The following is a 17,593-nucleotide window of genomic DNA, read 5'->3' on the forward strand; positions in this document are numbered from 1 at the left end:
TTATTAAAACTTAACAAAATAACTAATTATGTTTCCCTTTTTTAACTACTAATATTGCACAGTTCAGTTTTTTTAAATTTTGATAGTGTATTATAAACTTGTTACTCCTAAAAAGTACCTTGTGATGGTGAGTGCTATTAATGGTGCCATATTAAAAATAAAAAATGCCTAACACCCTGCTTTCTTTATATAAAGCTGTGATATTAGCAGTAAAATATTTCAGGCCATAATTGTATTATATGGAATAAAATAAAAGAATTACATGTTGTAGGGAATAATAGAGTCCTTCCCCAGTCATACTGTAGTTGTGGTGCAATGAAAGAATAAGTATTTGCAATTAATGTAAATTCCTTCAAATGCATTTACAGTGTAAACTGCCAAGTTTCATTTGGACTAGGTAGTTTGTTTCTCATTGAGAAAAGTCGTCTCAGTGTTCTTGTATATACACACTCACTCACACACACACAGATATCACTCCAAACTGGCCAAAAATCAGTCTATTGAAAACACAAAGTAAACATTTTGACCCCATATACAATACACAATACAGTAGATACAGGAGTGGGCAAAAGTAGGTTTACAGTGGTTTGTATGGAAAAAAGACATGCAGGATATGATTATTACAATAGCTTTATTAACTCAAAAGAATGGCACAGTGCTCTTAGGTACTATCTCTTACAGTAAACTCAAACTGCCTGCCTCACATACTCACAACTGCAACCTAGCTTTGCCCGACCCTGTATATATACCTCTGTCTATCATAAATATATCTCATATAATGCGCTTCATCAGTATCTGTATTGTGTATATGTTTATTTGTCTGTTATGTATAGTGTATCTCATATGCATTAGTCAGTGTGTCTCAAATCATATTACTGCAGTTAAGAGGAAAGAAGGGAACTTTATTAACTCAAAAGAATATCACATTGATACAGTGCACAGGTACAACCTCATAAGTGCTCAAATTGCCAGCCTTCATTATTTACACATTCTTGTAGTCTACTTGTGTGTGTCACGTACTCACAATTGTAAACAAACTTTTGCCTCTCTAGACCAGATTTGAGCAGTTTTATTTAAAATCAATGGGCTTCTAGCATTTATGGTGCTAACAATTTTGAATTCTTTTACTCAGTATAAATAATTCACATCCACAGGCATCAGAACCTTAGAACATCAGAACAATCTAGATGAGAACAGGCCATTCAGTCCAACAAAGTCCTATCCACTTAATTCTTCTAAAAAAACATCAAGTTTTGAAAGTCCCTAAAATCCTATTATCTACAGCACTACTTGGTCGCTTATTCCAAGTGTCTATGGTTCTCTGTCTAAAGAAAAACTTCCTAATGTTTGTGCGAAATTTACCCTTAACAAGTTTCCAACTGTGTCCCCGTGTTCTTGATGAACTCATTTTAAAATACAAGTCTCGATCTACTGTACTGATTCACTTCACTCAGGTCATCTCTTAATCTTCTTTTCCTTAAACTGTAAAGGCTCAGCTCTTTTAATCTTTCCTCATAATTCATCCCCTGAATCAGCCTAGTTGCTCTTCTCTGGACCTTTTTCTAGCGCTGCTATGTCGTTTTTGTAGCCTGGAGACCAAAACTGCACGCAGATGAGGCCTCACCAGTGTGTTATAACTGCAGATAGACATTACTCTTAATATTGTCGGGTAATGTTCAGAGAAGCCTAAGATGTGTAAACCTGTTGAGTTAAAATTATGGCTCCATTAAAACACATTTTATTAATTTATATGCCTATGGGAGATGCACTGTAGTTAGTACTGTAGGCTAAAGTCACCTGGACTGACTTTGCTCAGATGCAATAGGCTTCTGGTGCTTTACAGTGCTAATAACTGTGCCACTTTTCATTGTGACTGATTGATTCATTTTCGAGTTATTGTACCACACACAAGTAATACTCCGAAAGTGGTAAAATTGTTTTCAGGGATTCCTAAAAACATATAAATCTGTTAAAAAGCTGAAGTCAAAATATTGACCTTGTCACAAGACTTTCCCGCAAATATACCTTTCATATACAATGTGAAAGTAATAATGATCACTTCATGGATTGAAAGAAAAATAGGTAGTAAATTAAAAGGTATGCGCATTCATAAAAAACAAAATCTATATTTAAATCTGTAAAATATGTAAATCTATATTTTTGATTCACTCGTACAAACTTGCTGATCATTTAGAGATAAGAATGAACTTAATTTTTTATGTGTGAGGAAGGCACAAACCTGAAAGAATACTATAAGAATGTGCAAATCGCACTTGGACAGTGGGCCAGCAGGGAGTCAGACCCAATCAATGGAGGTGGGAAGCAACAGCAATAACCACTCTGCCACCAGACCATCTGCACTGAAAATATAAAAGTAACAGCATTCACAAACACGCTTAATCCAAGTCAGGGTCAAAGAGGGTTTGAGCCTGTCCTAGAAGAATCAGGTGCACCACATAACCACTACTGGAAAAAGTGCTAGCCCAGGGGTGGGCAATGTCGGTCCTGGAGAGCCGTAGTGGCTGCAGGTTTTTGTTCCAACCCAGTTTCTTAATGAGAAGTCAATTATTGCTGATGGCGCTGTTATTACTTAAGTAACGTTTTGATGCTTCATTTTAGTTTTATTTTTTGATGCTTCATTTGCTTGTTAAGATTCCCCACCCTTAATTGCTTATTTCAGTCTTAAACAGCTGCATTCTCTGTTTTAATGGCTCCTTATTAACCATAAGATATAAATGACAAAGCAGCCAGTAGTTCTCCATCTAGCTTGTTTCCATTTACATCTGTGTGTGTTCATCATACACTGTGATTTAATAAAAAAAACTTCACAGAAAAATGTGACAGACTGAAAATGATACATTTTAGGCTTCAACTCATTTGGATAACATCCGTAGAAAGGAAAAAAATCTACAATATAAGAACCTTACATTGCAGACTAGCAAGCCATGGGATGAAAATAAGGTCTGAGATTGGCAAGGACTGGTTTCTAATTAAGCAGTTGGGTTGGAATGAAAACCTGTAGCCACCATGGCTCTCCAGGACCAACATTGCCCACCCCTATGCTAGCCCATATCTATCGAAATAAATAACTGAAAGTTAATAATTTCTAATGAGATTCTGCAATTGTGAAGTCACCTCCAGAGAACAAAAAATGCAAACCAGTACAAGTGGTGGCTCTGAGGCTAGGGATCTGCACTGGCAATCGGAAGGTTGCCGGTTCAAATCCCGTAAATGCCAATAGGGACTCTGCTCTGTTGGGCCCTTGAGAAAGGCCCTTAACCTGCAATTGCTGAGCGCTTCGAGTAGTGAGAAAAGCGCTATATAAATGCAAAGAATAATTATTATTGTTATTATTACAAGGCATTATACCATTGTGCAACATTTGGTTCACCCAGCTTTAATGGACAGCAGTCAGAGTGCCCTAGCCATTTATGAGGTGAGGTTTAAAGACTGCTCCCCCGTCAAAGACCATCTGAGTCTTGAGTTGGGAGGGTGAGCTGGGGCAAGGATTTACAGCAGGAGGTGAACAGGCTTAGAGTGTATGGAGGGGGTGGTGGTTAAGGAATTCATTTTTGAGCTACTGTGAGGTAGACAAGAGGGTAAAGAGGAATCTAGATCTGCTCAAAGAAGATTTACTGTATGCATTTCTACTCTCTTTATACCCATCAGTTCCTAGTGTTCAGTTTTTGTGTTTATGGAGCTAGGAGACTGGTACAACAACCTCATAGTCTTCTACCACAATCCATTCCCTTTGGTCTTTATTAAGTATTTTAAGGGTATCAATTGATTGCTTTGAATAAATGAACTGTGAACTTGTGACGGTGTGTTTTGTGAAAGGAGCTACAGTATCTACAATGTAAAAAGTTATTGTTTGTGTGGAGTTGGTTGGGTGTAACCTTCATAAATATTACTTGCCTGGGATTTGAATCTAGAGCTCCTCAACCCACTGAAGAACTCACTGTATAGCCATACATTTTAATAGCTTGTTTTAGTGATTTAATGTTAAGTGGGATATGCTTCATGCACCTCTGACCTAAATATAAAGCAAGTTTGAGAATTTAATGTTATTAAGACTCGAGTTCATTTGTAAGCATGGAGTTTTCACCTTCTATTCACGTCTGTCTAGATTTTCTCCAGGTGCACCAGTTTGTCTCCACAACATGTTGTCAGACTGAGAGAATGTGGGTTCATAGCCACATCTGTGCAGGAATATCATTTATAAAATGGATTTGGAATTGAGTGTTAATATGCATATGTCCAAAAAACTGGAAAATATGTCACTAAAACTAAAATCGTATTTATAAAATATGGCATACACACTTTTGAACACAATTTACCTTGTTTAACTCACAATCATCTTGTAAATGTGCCTACGTGAATGCGCCTCAAACCCCCGCCTGGCTGCCACCCTGAAACAACCGACAACTGTGCCCATCAACCTCGTACATGAGCAATCGCAGACCTTCATTGGCTGGTATAGCAGCCTGCCCACACACGTACAGCACCATCAGCAATGTAATCTTCCAATGTTGCTTTGACCCAAAATAATATTGGGTTGACCCAGGCCATGGGTCACGGCATTTGTCACTCACATTTTGGGAATACAGATGACTTGTGTGTGAGTAGGATTCTGTTTTACTGGCAGAGTACCGGAAGTAAATGGTTGTGCACAACCCAAGCCTGCATGCTCAAAGAAGAACCCCCAGGAAACCTTATCACTTCCCTTTACGTGCACAATATTAAAATGTTACTAATTAAAAAATATCCCAGATTAATATACAGCGAGAGGCAGACTTGGTACAACAAAGGGGATGCCCCCAGTGTTACATAAAACTCGCGGTGCACACAAAACGCTCCTTCTCCTCCAGCTTTTTGATGTTATCTAGATATAATAAAGTGCTCACAATAGACCCACCACCACTCAAACGTTTGTGTAAAACTGGGTCCACGGCTAAGAAAACTGAGAACCACTGTATTAATGGAAAGTCACTACTTATGGTTAAAGAAGTCTCTAAAAAGCCCATTGCCTTTGTGTATGAATATTTACATAGTCTTCAAGCAGAACCAAAAAAGCCATGTTGTGTCAAACCGCTAGGCTATGAATAAGCTGTAGGGCATGATATTTATAACTTTCTGTATGCAGGGAGTGAGTCACACCTGGGTTTTTACTCCACCTTGGTGTCTTATCCTTAGAGGTGACAGCTGGTAGCCGATATAAACTGGCAAAAAAACAAAAACAACAAAAAAATCTTCTGTGCAAATACGCAGCATTGGTCCTCTTAAATTAGAGTCGATACATCATATTCATCACTTTTGAGGTTTAATGTTTATCATGTCAATGCACATTAAAATAACAGCTCAGTGACATGAAGTTTTGTGGACGTGAGTTGTTATTTAGCTGGTTTGGCTTAATTTCCGTACTTTGATCGAGGCCGTCGTCATTTTCCAGCTTCTCCAAATTGTTGCATACAGATTGGTCAGAGTTGCCGCAAATACACCTGAATTCTCCCGTCACGTTTTTTTTTATAAATCCGGACTTTTGTGTGGAAAGCAGTTTGTGCACATTTCAGACTTTTTTTGTGTGTGTGTGCAAATTTTATAACTCTGATCCAATGTTTGGCACCTTCTATCAGTGTTATCTCTGAAATCGGTTTGGTAAATGTTGGTTTAATGTTCTAAAATTCCCTCTTCTTGTATAGTAAGCTTACACTGTGTTAGTATTTTACAATTTTTTACAACTTTACCTCTACTAAAAATGCCCTGTGTGCTGCAGTCTAATAATACTTGACTCCCTAATAACTGGACATTATTGAGAGGCCTAGGGAGCAAGATATTCAGCTTTCAGGCATTGTATCAAAGACTCAGGGGCTTGGGTCAAAATGGCACCACACTTAAAATATCCAAATTAGGAGCAAGCAGCATTGAAATGTGCTACTACTGGAAAGTAACAGGCAGCTAAGGAATCAATCGTGAGCTGTGTAGCTGTGCCTAAAGGGCTTTCATTTTAATTTACCTTCTAACATGTCACAACGAGATCAGAAGTCAAAAAGGCATTTCGTTTCTAAAGTCAATTATCAGGGAAGTTAAATCAAAGAAACATGCCCAATCGTATCTCCTAAAAAAAATAGCTTCACGACAGCAAACAAAACACTGTATCCACAGAAAATACACAGAAAATGGCAAACACAGTTTAGTACCTATCTGCTACTTTTAGAGAGTCATCTCCAGAAAGAGTTTTAAATGAAATTTAAATATAATACTTGAAAAGAAGACAACAACTTCAAAAGATTAACTTCATTAATGTACACTAAAGACTTTATGAAGGTCCTCTTTAATCCAGTGGAAGTTGATTATTGTCTGCCAAAAATCACATTATTGCAGGTTGGAGGTTTAAATGTGAAGTATTCTAAACATTTACTATGGTTAGATTAAATAACTGTAGCATGAAGATAATGAATTTTGGTAGTTGTGAATGATAAAGTTTAGCAGGTTCTGCTGCATAACAGTTTGGTAGTTTGAGTTTGAGTACAGTAAACAGATAGGGACATTTTAACAATCTGAGAGTCTGTTGATAGCCTGCCAGAAACAAGAGTGTCCAAGAATTCTTAAAATCAAGTTAGTCCAGTGACTTTTGTGGTAAAAAATGTTATTTTTGTTATTGTATGTATAGTACTGTGCATATTGGCTTACATATACAGTGCCACGGCCACCTAATCAAATACAGGTTATATTATATAAAAGAAATTAGGGATATATATATATATATATATATATATATATATATATATATATATATATATATATATGCATATGGGTGTGCAAAACTAGGTTTACTGTTGTTTGTATTGAAAAAGATATGCAGGATATGATTATTACAATAGCTTTATTAACTTTATTAAATCAAAAGAATGTCACAATGGCACAATGCACTTAGGTACGAACTTATTAGTGCTCAAACTGCCAGCCTTACATACACACAACTGTAAACCTACTTTTGCCCTCCCCTGTGTATAAATAAATATAAATATATATACATACATTTGCATTAACAAGCAGACGTACCTAATAAATTGTTCACCAAGTGTATGTACTTATAAATTAGATTAGATTTGCTTTATTAAAGCCCAAGGAAAATTCAAATGCATACTGCAGTAAAAAAAATATATATATTTATATATATATATAAAAATACACAGATATCAACTCAAAGAACAAAATAAAACAATAGAATAAGAACATAATGCAACAAATATTGTGCCAAAAATTACTGTAGTAAATTGAAGTCTGTACAATTTTCTTATGCCTTCTGGCTGGATTGAAGGAAGGGACATTGGAAGGAAAAATTGGAGTGTGTAATGGCAGTAGGCAGAGAGGATCCCAGGTAACAGGCGACATGGTGGAAAAGTGGTCGGTGCTCTTACCGTAAGGTTCGATGAGATTGGATTGGAATCCTGACCTGTTTAGTACTCGTGTGGCACTTGCATGTTCTCCCTGTGTCCATATATTTTTTTCTGAGTACTGTATCTTTTCTCCAACATTCATGAGATGTGTAAGGAAAAGTTCATTGGGCATTTTACTTTTTCCTGGTGTATTGTACATGAGTGTGCCCTGTGATACAGTGGCTTCCCATGCGGGCACGGTTCCCATTTTAAGTACAATACTGCTTTTTAAGATTGGATTAAGTGTATCCAGTAAATGGATGAGTGGCCATCAAGGTGGTAGTTACGTTAACTGCCAAGTTTAAAATGATTGGTGTGACTGAGCATGTACTGTGATGCACTGGGATCGGGTGATTTCTGCCTTGTGCACAATCCTTTGGAATATGACCACAAGTAAGTGATTCAAGTTGAGCTAATTCAGTGTTAAAATTGTATTTTATGAGTCTCAAACACAAGTCTCCCAAACTACTCTTGCATAATCAGTTTTCTCTCTTTAGCACTCTGGCTCTGACTGTCTCTTTCCATACATTTTCTGCACCTGGAAATATTGCTACAGTCTCTCCTTTTTCTGTCAGTTTTCATGTTTATCTGTCTCTTCATTTCAGAATCTCTTACTGTTTATCAGTAGGCATTTTATGACTCCCCCGCCCCCCGCCCAACTCCATACAGTTACTAGTGAAAGCAATAAGCAGAGGAACAGAAAGTGTTGTTTGTAAAAATGAATTATAAAACAATCTGAGGGGAGTCATTTCCCATGCATTAACGATGTTTCACTCTCGACTTCTTGAGTGTTTCATACAAATGCTATTCTGGTCTCACTAACATTAGTTTCTGCACTTTACGAAATTAATAGTACATGTGTTAGATAATGATTCAAAAGTGTTTGTTCTTTTTAAAAAACTCCAGGATAAAGAGCTCAGAGGCAATGTTGGTCTCTTTCAGTGTCACAATTTGCAAAGTTTTATAGCTTTATCCTTAATTTTCTACAGTATACTTAGCTCTCAACATTTGATCTATATACAAAAAGAAAAAGCACGAGTCTCAAAGACCTCAGCATGCTCTTTTGCGGAGTGTCCAGCATATTAAAGTGAAGTACATTGTCCAAAGAGGGTGAAAGCGCAATAACCTGGGCACATTTTGTGCCCCCATATAGGGTGTACTTTTAAATGCAGCATGTACTGTTCTCATATCCTATGCATTTTAGTCCTGCGTGTCTTGTCTGTTGATGAATTGTTGTTATCACAGCTTTATTTGTGAGGAGCAAAGCCATTGCACTTTAGCTATATGGCAATAATGCTAAACTTGAATGAAAGGACACTCATTCTTTTATTTTTATCATATCTAGGAGAGAAATGGTTTTCTGCACTTAAGAATATTTGAAAAAGCAGTTGATCCAAAAGTACTGTTTAAAGTGGCACTGCGGAGTCACATCATAAATAAGTTCTCAATATTTAATATATATAAATGATTACACTGGATGTGTAAAGCATTTAATGAGTGCAAATATCCTATAGGCAGCGCAGCAGCTAGTGGTTAAAGCATTCCAGCTCAGTCTTTACCACTAGCACACTGAATGACTCTTGCTTACAATGGAAAATGTGGAAATGATTATAGCATACCTATAAAGCATTTTAGTTCGTAATGCATTGAAATGCAACCCACAAGGTTGCCATCTCAAATCTCAAAAGTAACATACTTAATGACCCTGAAGACTCACTTCATCTGTAAGCACCTACAATGTAAAAAATATGGAAATAACTGCAGTGTTCCCTCTAGAGGTTAAAGCTCCAAACTGCAAACACCTTGGGATGGTGATTAACACATAAAAGTGCTGATCAACTAAGCACAAGATTACCAGTTTAAACTCCCTACTGACACTAAGGAAGTCCCTTTACACATCATGGTTGTAAAACTGGTGAAGTAAATGTATTAGACTTGGAGAGTGCACATCTTGTGATGAAGTGAACATTCTACTGCACTGCAAATCTTTATGTGGTCAGTTTGATCTCAATTACTTACTCATTATGTGACTCAAACCAAATCTGCGAATGTTCAATCTCTAGAAACATGAAACAAACTACTGTCCCTGTAAATCAGTTTTTGACGGTGCAGAGTGCAGGGCGGAGTGGTGGCTCTAAGGCTAAGGATCTGCGCTGGTATCCCGAAGGTTGCTGATTCGAATCCACGTTACTGCCAAAAGAGATCCTACTCTGCTGGGCCCTTGAGTAAGGCCCTTAATCTTCAATTGCTCCTGGGGTGCTGTACAATGGCTGACCCTGCGCTCTGACCCCAAGGGGTATGCGAAAATTAACCAATTCCGAATACGAGAAATCGTATAAGGCAAAATAAAGAACAAACAAAAAAAAAAAAGATAGCATTCACTTGTCTGTAATCTTCTAGGGTTTCCAGTTCAGTTCTAACTATACTGCACTAAATCTGCAATTGTAATAAAATGCAAACAATTGGACTGTACCTACAAAGTACTGCATCTTGTGATGGAGGTGGTATCTTAGCATGGAGCATGGTCTTGTGAATAAAGCAATTGGATTATATTTCAGCCCTATCTGACCCCAATGTACGATATGACACCACAAAAACCATGAAAATCACTTAACCTGCCGATACTCAGTTTCTAAAAGTTTGAGGAAACAACAGACATACAGTACTTGAGAAGTGTCTTACAAAGCAAAGTACTGGACAATAATCCTTTAAGTTTGAAGTTCAGGTGACATATTGTGGTGCTTAACCTTAACCTGCTGCCACTCACAGTATACAAACATTTGAGCCAGTGATATTTTACATGTGTGATTTTTAAAATAAAAATTCTTAGTTAAAAATGTAAATGTTTATGTAAATATTGTAAATGTAGATTCACATTTACTCCGCTAAAATCACTCCTGTTATTAATCCATCCATCCATCATCCAACCCGCTAAATCCTAACACAGGGTTACGGGGTCTGCTGGAGCTAACCTGTTATTAATGGTAAAGCAAATTATGAAGACAAAAGAACAAAACCGTAGCACCTTATTAAGCCCATGCAAACACACACACAAAAAAAACAAAAAAACATTTCCAGTCTTTCTCCTCTTTGGTGCCATTGTAGTGTTTTCTGAGACAGCATCAGGAAAAGAGCAAGGAAGTCTGAATCACTCTCGTCAGCCGTTAGCTGGTTTGATTGTTGGAGACATTTAGCCATGTCAGGAAGCTGGCTACAGTACAAAACAGAAACATCAGGTACCTGTGGCTACAGCTGTCTAACTGTAAAACACGAGGGGGCCATTTGAACCACTTCCCTTGTTTTATATGCTTAATATGAGCATACTGGTATCCTGAACACCAGCATGCATTATGAAACTGCCCCCCTCCACAAGTATAATACTGTGATTGGATAACACAAACAATCCACACAAGAAGCTGTCACATAATTGGGCATCAGTTTTGGAACTATTGACCTAATACATTTTATTTTTGATTATTATAATCCTTTTATTAGCCCATTTTTCAACATGTGTTTTCTTTTACTAACAAAATCATTTTGTGACGTGAAAAATCCGTCTGACTTTAACAGTGTGAGCAATACTCAGCCAGTATCTCCAAGAAATACACTGTATTGAATTTGACAAAACGTCTCATGCTCCCACACTGCTCTGTATTGTGGCTTACTGAGAACTGTGCTATACTGAACTGGAAAATGAGAATAATGCTATTGGCCACTCTACTCTACTGGTCACACAAAAAGTATAATCTATAGAAATTAACAGTGAGATCAGTGGCATAAAGAGCTTTATGTCAGCCTGTACATATACTGAGAAGTGAATGCTATTGAGTGAGAATGTGAGCAGTGCACTATTGTGAACTTGACAACAAGACTAGTGCTTTATGCATGTTTGCTGAGGTAGGCTGTATATTGAATTTGATAGTTTGAGCACTGCTCTCAGCTGATCACCAAAGAATTGCACTGTACTGAATTTGAAAATTTAAGTAGACCCATTAGTGCGTCACGTGATTAGTATGAGTGACTTGGAATTAGACATTGAGAGAAAATCACACCAAACTGAATATAAAAATCTAAGCAGTGCCACCTGTGTTACACTCTCAGAGGCCCACTAAGAAATGAAAAAATCTGAGTAATGCCATAAGCCACTCTATTAGGAAGTGTGCTATGCTGAATATGACAATTTGAGCTCTGCTTTCAGTCAGTCACATGAAAAGTGTACTTTACAGAACTTGACAATGAGTCCAGTGATATCAATTGATTTAATGAGAAGTATGCTATATTGAATATGACAGTCTGCTATCAGTCTGTCTACCTAAGAATGCACTATATTGAATACAGAAACGTTCGCAGTGCACTATATTCACCTTCACAATGAAACGGTGCTATAAGTGGGTCTATAGAGGTATGCACTGTATATTGAACATGACAATTTGAGCTGCGCTCACAGTCCATCAGGTGAGCAGAGCACTATACAGATTTTGAAGATGTAAGCATCCCTCTAAATACGCCAACTGTGAAGTGCACAACATTGAATGTAATGGTGAGACCAGTGCTTTTAGTTAGTTATAAAGAAATATGCTATGGTGAATACCACAGCACATTATTTTGAATCTACAAAATGCGCTGTGCCCTATGATCATCTTAAAGAGAAATGCACTGTGTTGAACACTTGACAGACTGGGCACATAACTCAATCTGTCCAATATAAGCTGTGATACCTGTATAATATATTTAACAATATGAGCAATGTTCCATGTTAAATTTAAGAAAGAGGCCAGTGTTACAAGTAGGCATCCTAAGAAGCGCACTATATTGAGTTTAAAAATGTGTGCAGGTCTGCTGAGAAGTGTACAACATTGAATTTAGCTTTAAGGCAAATGCTCTCAGCAGGTTTACATAGTGCAGTATGTTGAATTTGTCAGTATGAGCAGTGCAGTCTATTGAACTTGTCAATAAGACATTTGGTCTTAGCCCTTTCAGTTGAATTTGACAAAGCTGTGAAGAGGTCAGCAGAGACATGTGCAGCGTTGAACTTGACAATGTGAGCTATGCCCGGACTGTTCACAAGTGTAGAACACTGACAGTGAGGGCAGTGTTGTATGCCAGGGTAGCGAGTAGTGCGCTATACTGAACTGGAGAATCTGAGCAGCACTCTCAGCTGTTGTGCTGAGAGAAAAACTATTCAGGATCAAAATAAACTAACATAAAATGTAGTCATTACTGTATTTTAAGCATTAGAAGCTGTTCACGCTGCTCCAGCTCTAAGTGAAGTGCACCAAGTTGTTCTCCAGTTTCATAGTTCTGTCACTGTACACTGGCTCTGTCACGGGTGGTGTATTTCATTTTTTTATAATAAGAGATCCTCATTTCAACAAAGTGTTCAACTCTTTGATTAATTAATTCTGTTTTAATGATGATTTGAGTGGTGGTAATGGTGGCAAAGAGGATAGGGCTGCTGCCACCCAGCTCCAAAGACCTGAATTCAATGTCGGGCTCAGTTCTTTTCTGTGTGTAGTTTGTACTTTTCTCCAGTGCTTTCTGCTAGACATACTCACTCAAGTTTTACTTAAAAATCCTCTTAAACTGAACTAAATGTTTTTTTATTCTTCTATGACAAAAGTGCTAATTCTAATACTGTCATCTCAGCTTGTTCATCCAATTCACTGTAGTGTTCTGTTGTTCTTTACTTATGTATACTGTATCCTTTATAAGCACCAGGCATTTAAAAGCTCTTTTTTTACTGTTTAGTTTGAAATGTATCCTTGTTTGCTTTGTAAATTGCCTGGTCATGGAGTTAAATAAAATAAAGACTAATTATTAGGTGTTTCTATTGGCGCTCCCATTTTCCTCACATGGGACCGGCGCACTCTGACCAAACTATATGCCTCACACTCCTTCCCGTTTAAGCACAGGTATTCTGTTCATCCATAGCTTATCCTTTAAAAATGTGCAGGGAGACTAAGCCTATTCTAAACACATTAGGTTCAATGATAGAATAAACCATGGACGGGGACGCCAGTCCATCACATTATATTAACTCTTTGTACACGGATTTCTTTTAGATAGTGTATCATACCAGTCACTCCATAATATTAGATACATTTCACAAAACTCACATTACAGTTTTTTTTCAAAGTAAAGTTATATACATAAAAACATTCTCAAATATGCTTAATCTAATTGAGGATTGTGGAAGAACCTATAGTGGCAGCGCTGGGCACAAAGCTTAAAGCAATCCTGGACAGGTCAACAGTCTATTGAGGTGAACAATTCAATACAAAATAATACATTAGCACTTAAAGATGAGCTCTATATATTTAGGTTTTGGTATAATAAATGACAAACTCACCCATTCATAATGCAAACAAGATTGTACTTTACAGTGACATGTCAATGCCCTTACCTTATTGGATGCCATCTCACTGACAGAACGATAAGTCTGTATCGTTTCAAGCTGGTCCAAACACCAGTCCAATTCTTCCATTGTTTCCATTGCTAGCTTTTGATATGATTCCTCTGCAAACAAGCACATGGACATGTATTTAGGCTCAAGCTGCTCCATGGTGTCCATGGGAGTATCAGTAATGCAGCCATGACCCACACTGTTAAAGTTCACACAGTGTTCCTTCATCATGAGTTTAGCGTATCCCCTTCGTCTCACTCTGGCAGAAAATAAATGTAAAGATTCCCTCCTCCCCAGAGTTGGTAATCCTGCCCCCTGGATGCAGTCAGCTTTGATGTCAATAACAGCTCAGCAGATCTTCCTTTCAGAGGAAACTAGTAGGAGGACGTCTGTCTGTGCCAGCGTCATTTAGATAAACAGTTGTGAGGTGAAGAGATTCTTGAGAAGAATAATACTTGACCTGTTGTGTTGAAATATCTGAAGATTGCAAAAAAAAAAAAAAAGTACTGTAAAACTTAAAAAAAAGAAAAAACCACAAGGGCCATCTGTCCTCAGATATCCCAACGTTTTATTCTCTTTATTTCTCTTTTAGACAGTTGAACCTCTGTTCAACAGGTATGTGCCAAACTTTTTCTGACACCAGTGTCTGAAATTGCAGCCCCTGACAAGTTCACTTTAGGGGCAATGGTTTTCACTTGTGTGTTATAAATGATTCCCCTCTGATCTGGCAACAATCAAAGAACGGCCGTGTTTGCTGTCTGACATGAGTGTATAACTTTATTCCCTGGAAGAGGAGAGTCATGCTCTGGCTCCTTCGCCAAGTATATCTAAAACTCCCCTTCATTCCCAGCCAAAGCAGGATAAAATCCCGGAATGGAATCTTAAGCAAATCAGGGAAGGGAATACTTCAGAGGAGATCCACATAATGGGGTACTGATTTAGGCGCAGCCTTTTATACAGATAGCTCTTCCTTATGCCTGCAAAAGCTACTGACTATTCGGATTTTTAGAAGGATATTTCTGATATTTATATGGAAGACAAATTAAACTTTTTTTTTGTAATAAATTCAGGATGGAAAATTCACTTCAAAGAATAAATCTATCAGACCATAATTTAACACCTCTTATAGGCTTTAAAATTCTCTGAAAAAGAGCTAAGCAGAGCCTAAAAAAATAAAGAAATAACTTAAATAAAAAGAGGTGAAAAGCAAGTCAAAAATACAAATTAAATAAGACAAATAAGCCAGACCTGGCTGCATTGATATGTAGTGGGGTGTATTACGAATTTCCCCAGCTCCAAATTCATTTTTCTCCAGGTGAGTTGGTTTTTGATGTGTGTGTGTGTGTTATATGATTTAGAGACTCTAAATAGCCCCCCATATGAGTAAGCGAGCCCTGAATTCCCCTTTGCTTTGTGCCCGATGTGACATGGATACGTTTCTGCTCTTTAGGACCCAGAAGTGGATAAAGTGGCATAAAAACTGAGAGAGATGTTGGAACATATTACTACTGTCTGTGGTAAGAAGTGGGAGACCATATTTCTGTATAGTGGTTCTGTTTGATGACTTCCCTAAATGTCACCCATGATGAATTCCTTTTTTTGCCGTGTTGTTAACAACTGCAGGATATACTGCCCCCTGGAAGTACCCGGTTTACCCCCGTCTGCTCCCCCATCAGGTCATCCTAGTGCCTTACTAATTAATCCACTTGGCACATGACACTCTGTAAATTCACTTGACAATGAGTTACTGTTGAATTTCACATAGTTCATTTTTTCAACAAGCATCTTGTCACACAAGTAATGATTAATGATAGGGATGCCTTACTTTTCTTTTTTGTTTTTTGTCTCACCCACATGCCATTCAAGGAAGAAAGATTTGATTTAATTTTTTTCACACAAAACGATTCCTTTGAAGAATGAGTACGTCATACTAATAACTGGTAGACCACGAATATACGCAGAGCTGAAATGCTCCGGATATTAGCCACATTATAAAGTGGCCAGGCAACTCAGTTATTTAAATTACAGTTTGAGGCTGCTGTCTCCCTCCCAAAATGTAATAAACAGGCCTCATTGGTGCCGAGTGCTGTTTAAGTTCTAATAAAATGAATATAAACGAGGTCTCACGTGTTTAAAAAGAAGTCAGCCGCTTCAATATCAGTGACAGCATACAGAAAGACATTCATATATTCACATGCATGTCAAGCACAAATCTGGTCAGATGACACCATCATGGCCTAATTTTATTAACGATTACAATGATGTGGTCTGTACAGTGTGACAATGTGGCTTTCCCATAAACCTTCAGCTACACACTTATATTAAAATAAATGTGTACCAGTTAAGAATGATGAACTGCACACTTGCCAACTATCTATTGCTAAATATTTCCATTTCTAAACATTAAATCCAGCAACACTTTATATGAAGGTACTAAGTTATTATTTATGTAAGTACAGTGCAATTAGGGATTAATACCTCAAACCTACGGTACTTCATAACATGACTAAATGGTGCAGTGTAGTGCAAGTAGGCATTAAACATTATTACAGATAAGTACTACAGATAATCTACAGTGTAATTTATTCAGGAACTACTTATGTTAGTACCATGCAAATAAGCATTATTATCATTGCTGAGGCTACACACTAAGTACTGCACATGGTAATAATGCCCTACATCAGTACTTTCTATGTAATTACACTCAATGTGAAGTGTTTTTCAGAATCGCCCTAACATGAATGGATTAGATTAATCCAGTAATACTTTGTACTTAGTGATCATTCAGAATTCTCACAAAATTGAATCTGCAGTAAAACTTAAGTGTTTCACTAGGCAAAAAAAAAATTTACAAAACAAATAGTGCTTTGTGGCCAATGAAATATGAACTATCGACACAGGAAGAAAGGTGTTTAGTCCCTATCTGGAAGCATTTTCTTGTGTTAATTCTGCATGTGTCTGCACTCTTTTCCAGTCACATGAACAATTTGTCAGGCATTTTGTTTAGTATATGTTTGTTGTGGTTGTTCTGGTATTGCGATGGCTACTTTGCCAATTATGACGACAGACTTGGCAATCGCAATGTTAAAGATACGTATGTCAGACAGAAGCACTATACTCAGTGTGTCTCTCTAAGGCACTTGAACCATGCATATCCTCAGCTTCATCTGCGTGAATAAGGAAAATGGAAGAAGGAGTTCCTAGGAGATCACAAGCAGGGAGTTTCCATGTAGTGTGCTTTCTTCATAAGATCGTAGACTCATAATGTATAATTGTAGTAATGTGTGCAGTGGTGTGTTTTGATACACCTTCACGCAGAATTCATGCAGCATATCTCATTTTTATTTTCTTGTATACAAAGTATAGCGAAGATATTGCAATCACTCAAAAATTCAATGTCGGGATTTTGATGCATCTCGACGTTTTAGATCCCCCTGAGTGCAGAAATAACATTTTTAGAATTATGTGTGTGTGTGTGAGCGTGTGTATGTAAACATGATAACTTGAGTACGCTTTCACTTAGGTCAATCTAACTTTGCATATAAGTATTAGGTACAAAACGTAGATTTCTATCAACTTTTTGGGACTATTTCCGTTAACTGGAAGTGGTACTCCACCTTTTATTCATGCAACTGCAGAGTCTGATTTATTCAACTTTACTTTTATAATAATTGTTCAATATATTATTAATTTGATTTGTTGTTGATGGTTCTTTAGCATATATAAAAAAATATAATCATTGCCTTGTCGT

At 37.3% G+C, this 17,593-nt stretch overlaps 1 protein-coding gene across 4 annotated transcripts in view; it reads right to left on the bottom strand.

The window, feature by feature from the left end:
- The window catches only part of pde4ba (phosphodiesterase 4B, cAMP-specific a), a 594,195-nt gene that overhangs the window by 24,237 nt on the left and 552,365 nt on the right, over positions 1 to 17,593 (bottom strand). For all 4 annotated transcript variants that reach the window (XM_039734542.1, XM_039734543.1, XM_039734545.1 and 1 more), the window contains one exon: positions 13,843 to 13,955. In XM_039734542.1, the coding sequence (XP_039590476.1) occupies positions 13,843 to 13,955 (113 nt within the window). The remainder of the gene's footprint in view (positions 1 to 13,842; positions 13,956 to 17,593) is intronic.

The sequence above is a fragment of the Polypterus senegalus genome, chromosome 14, assembly GCF_016835505.1.
Source record: "Polypterus senegalus isolate Bchr_013 chromosome 14, ASM1683550v1, whole genome shotgun sequence".
NCBI lineage: Eukaryota > Metazoa > Chordata > Cladistia > Polypteriformes > Polypteridae > Polypterus > Polypterus senegalus.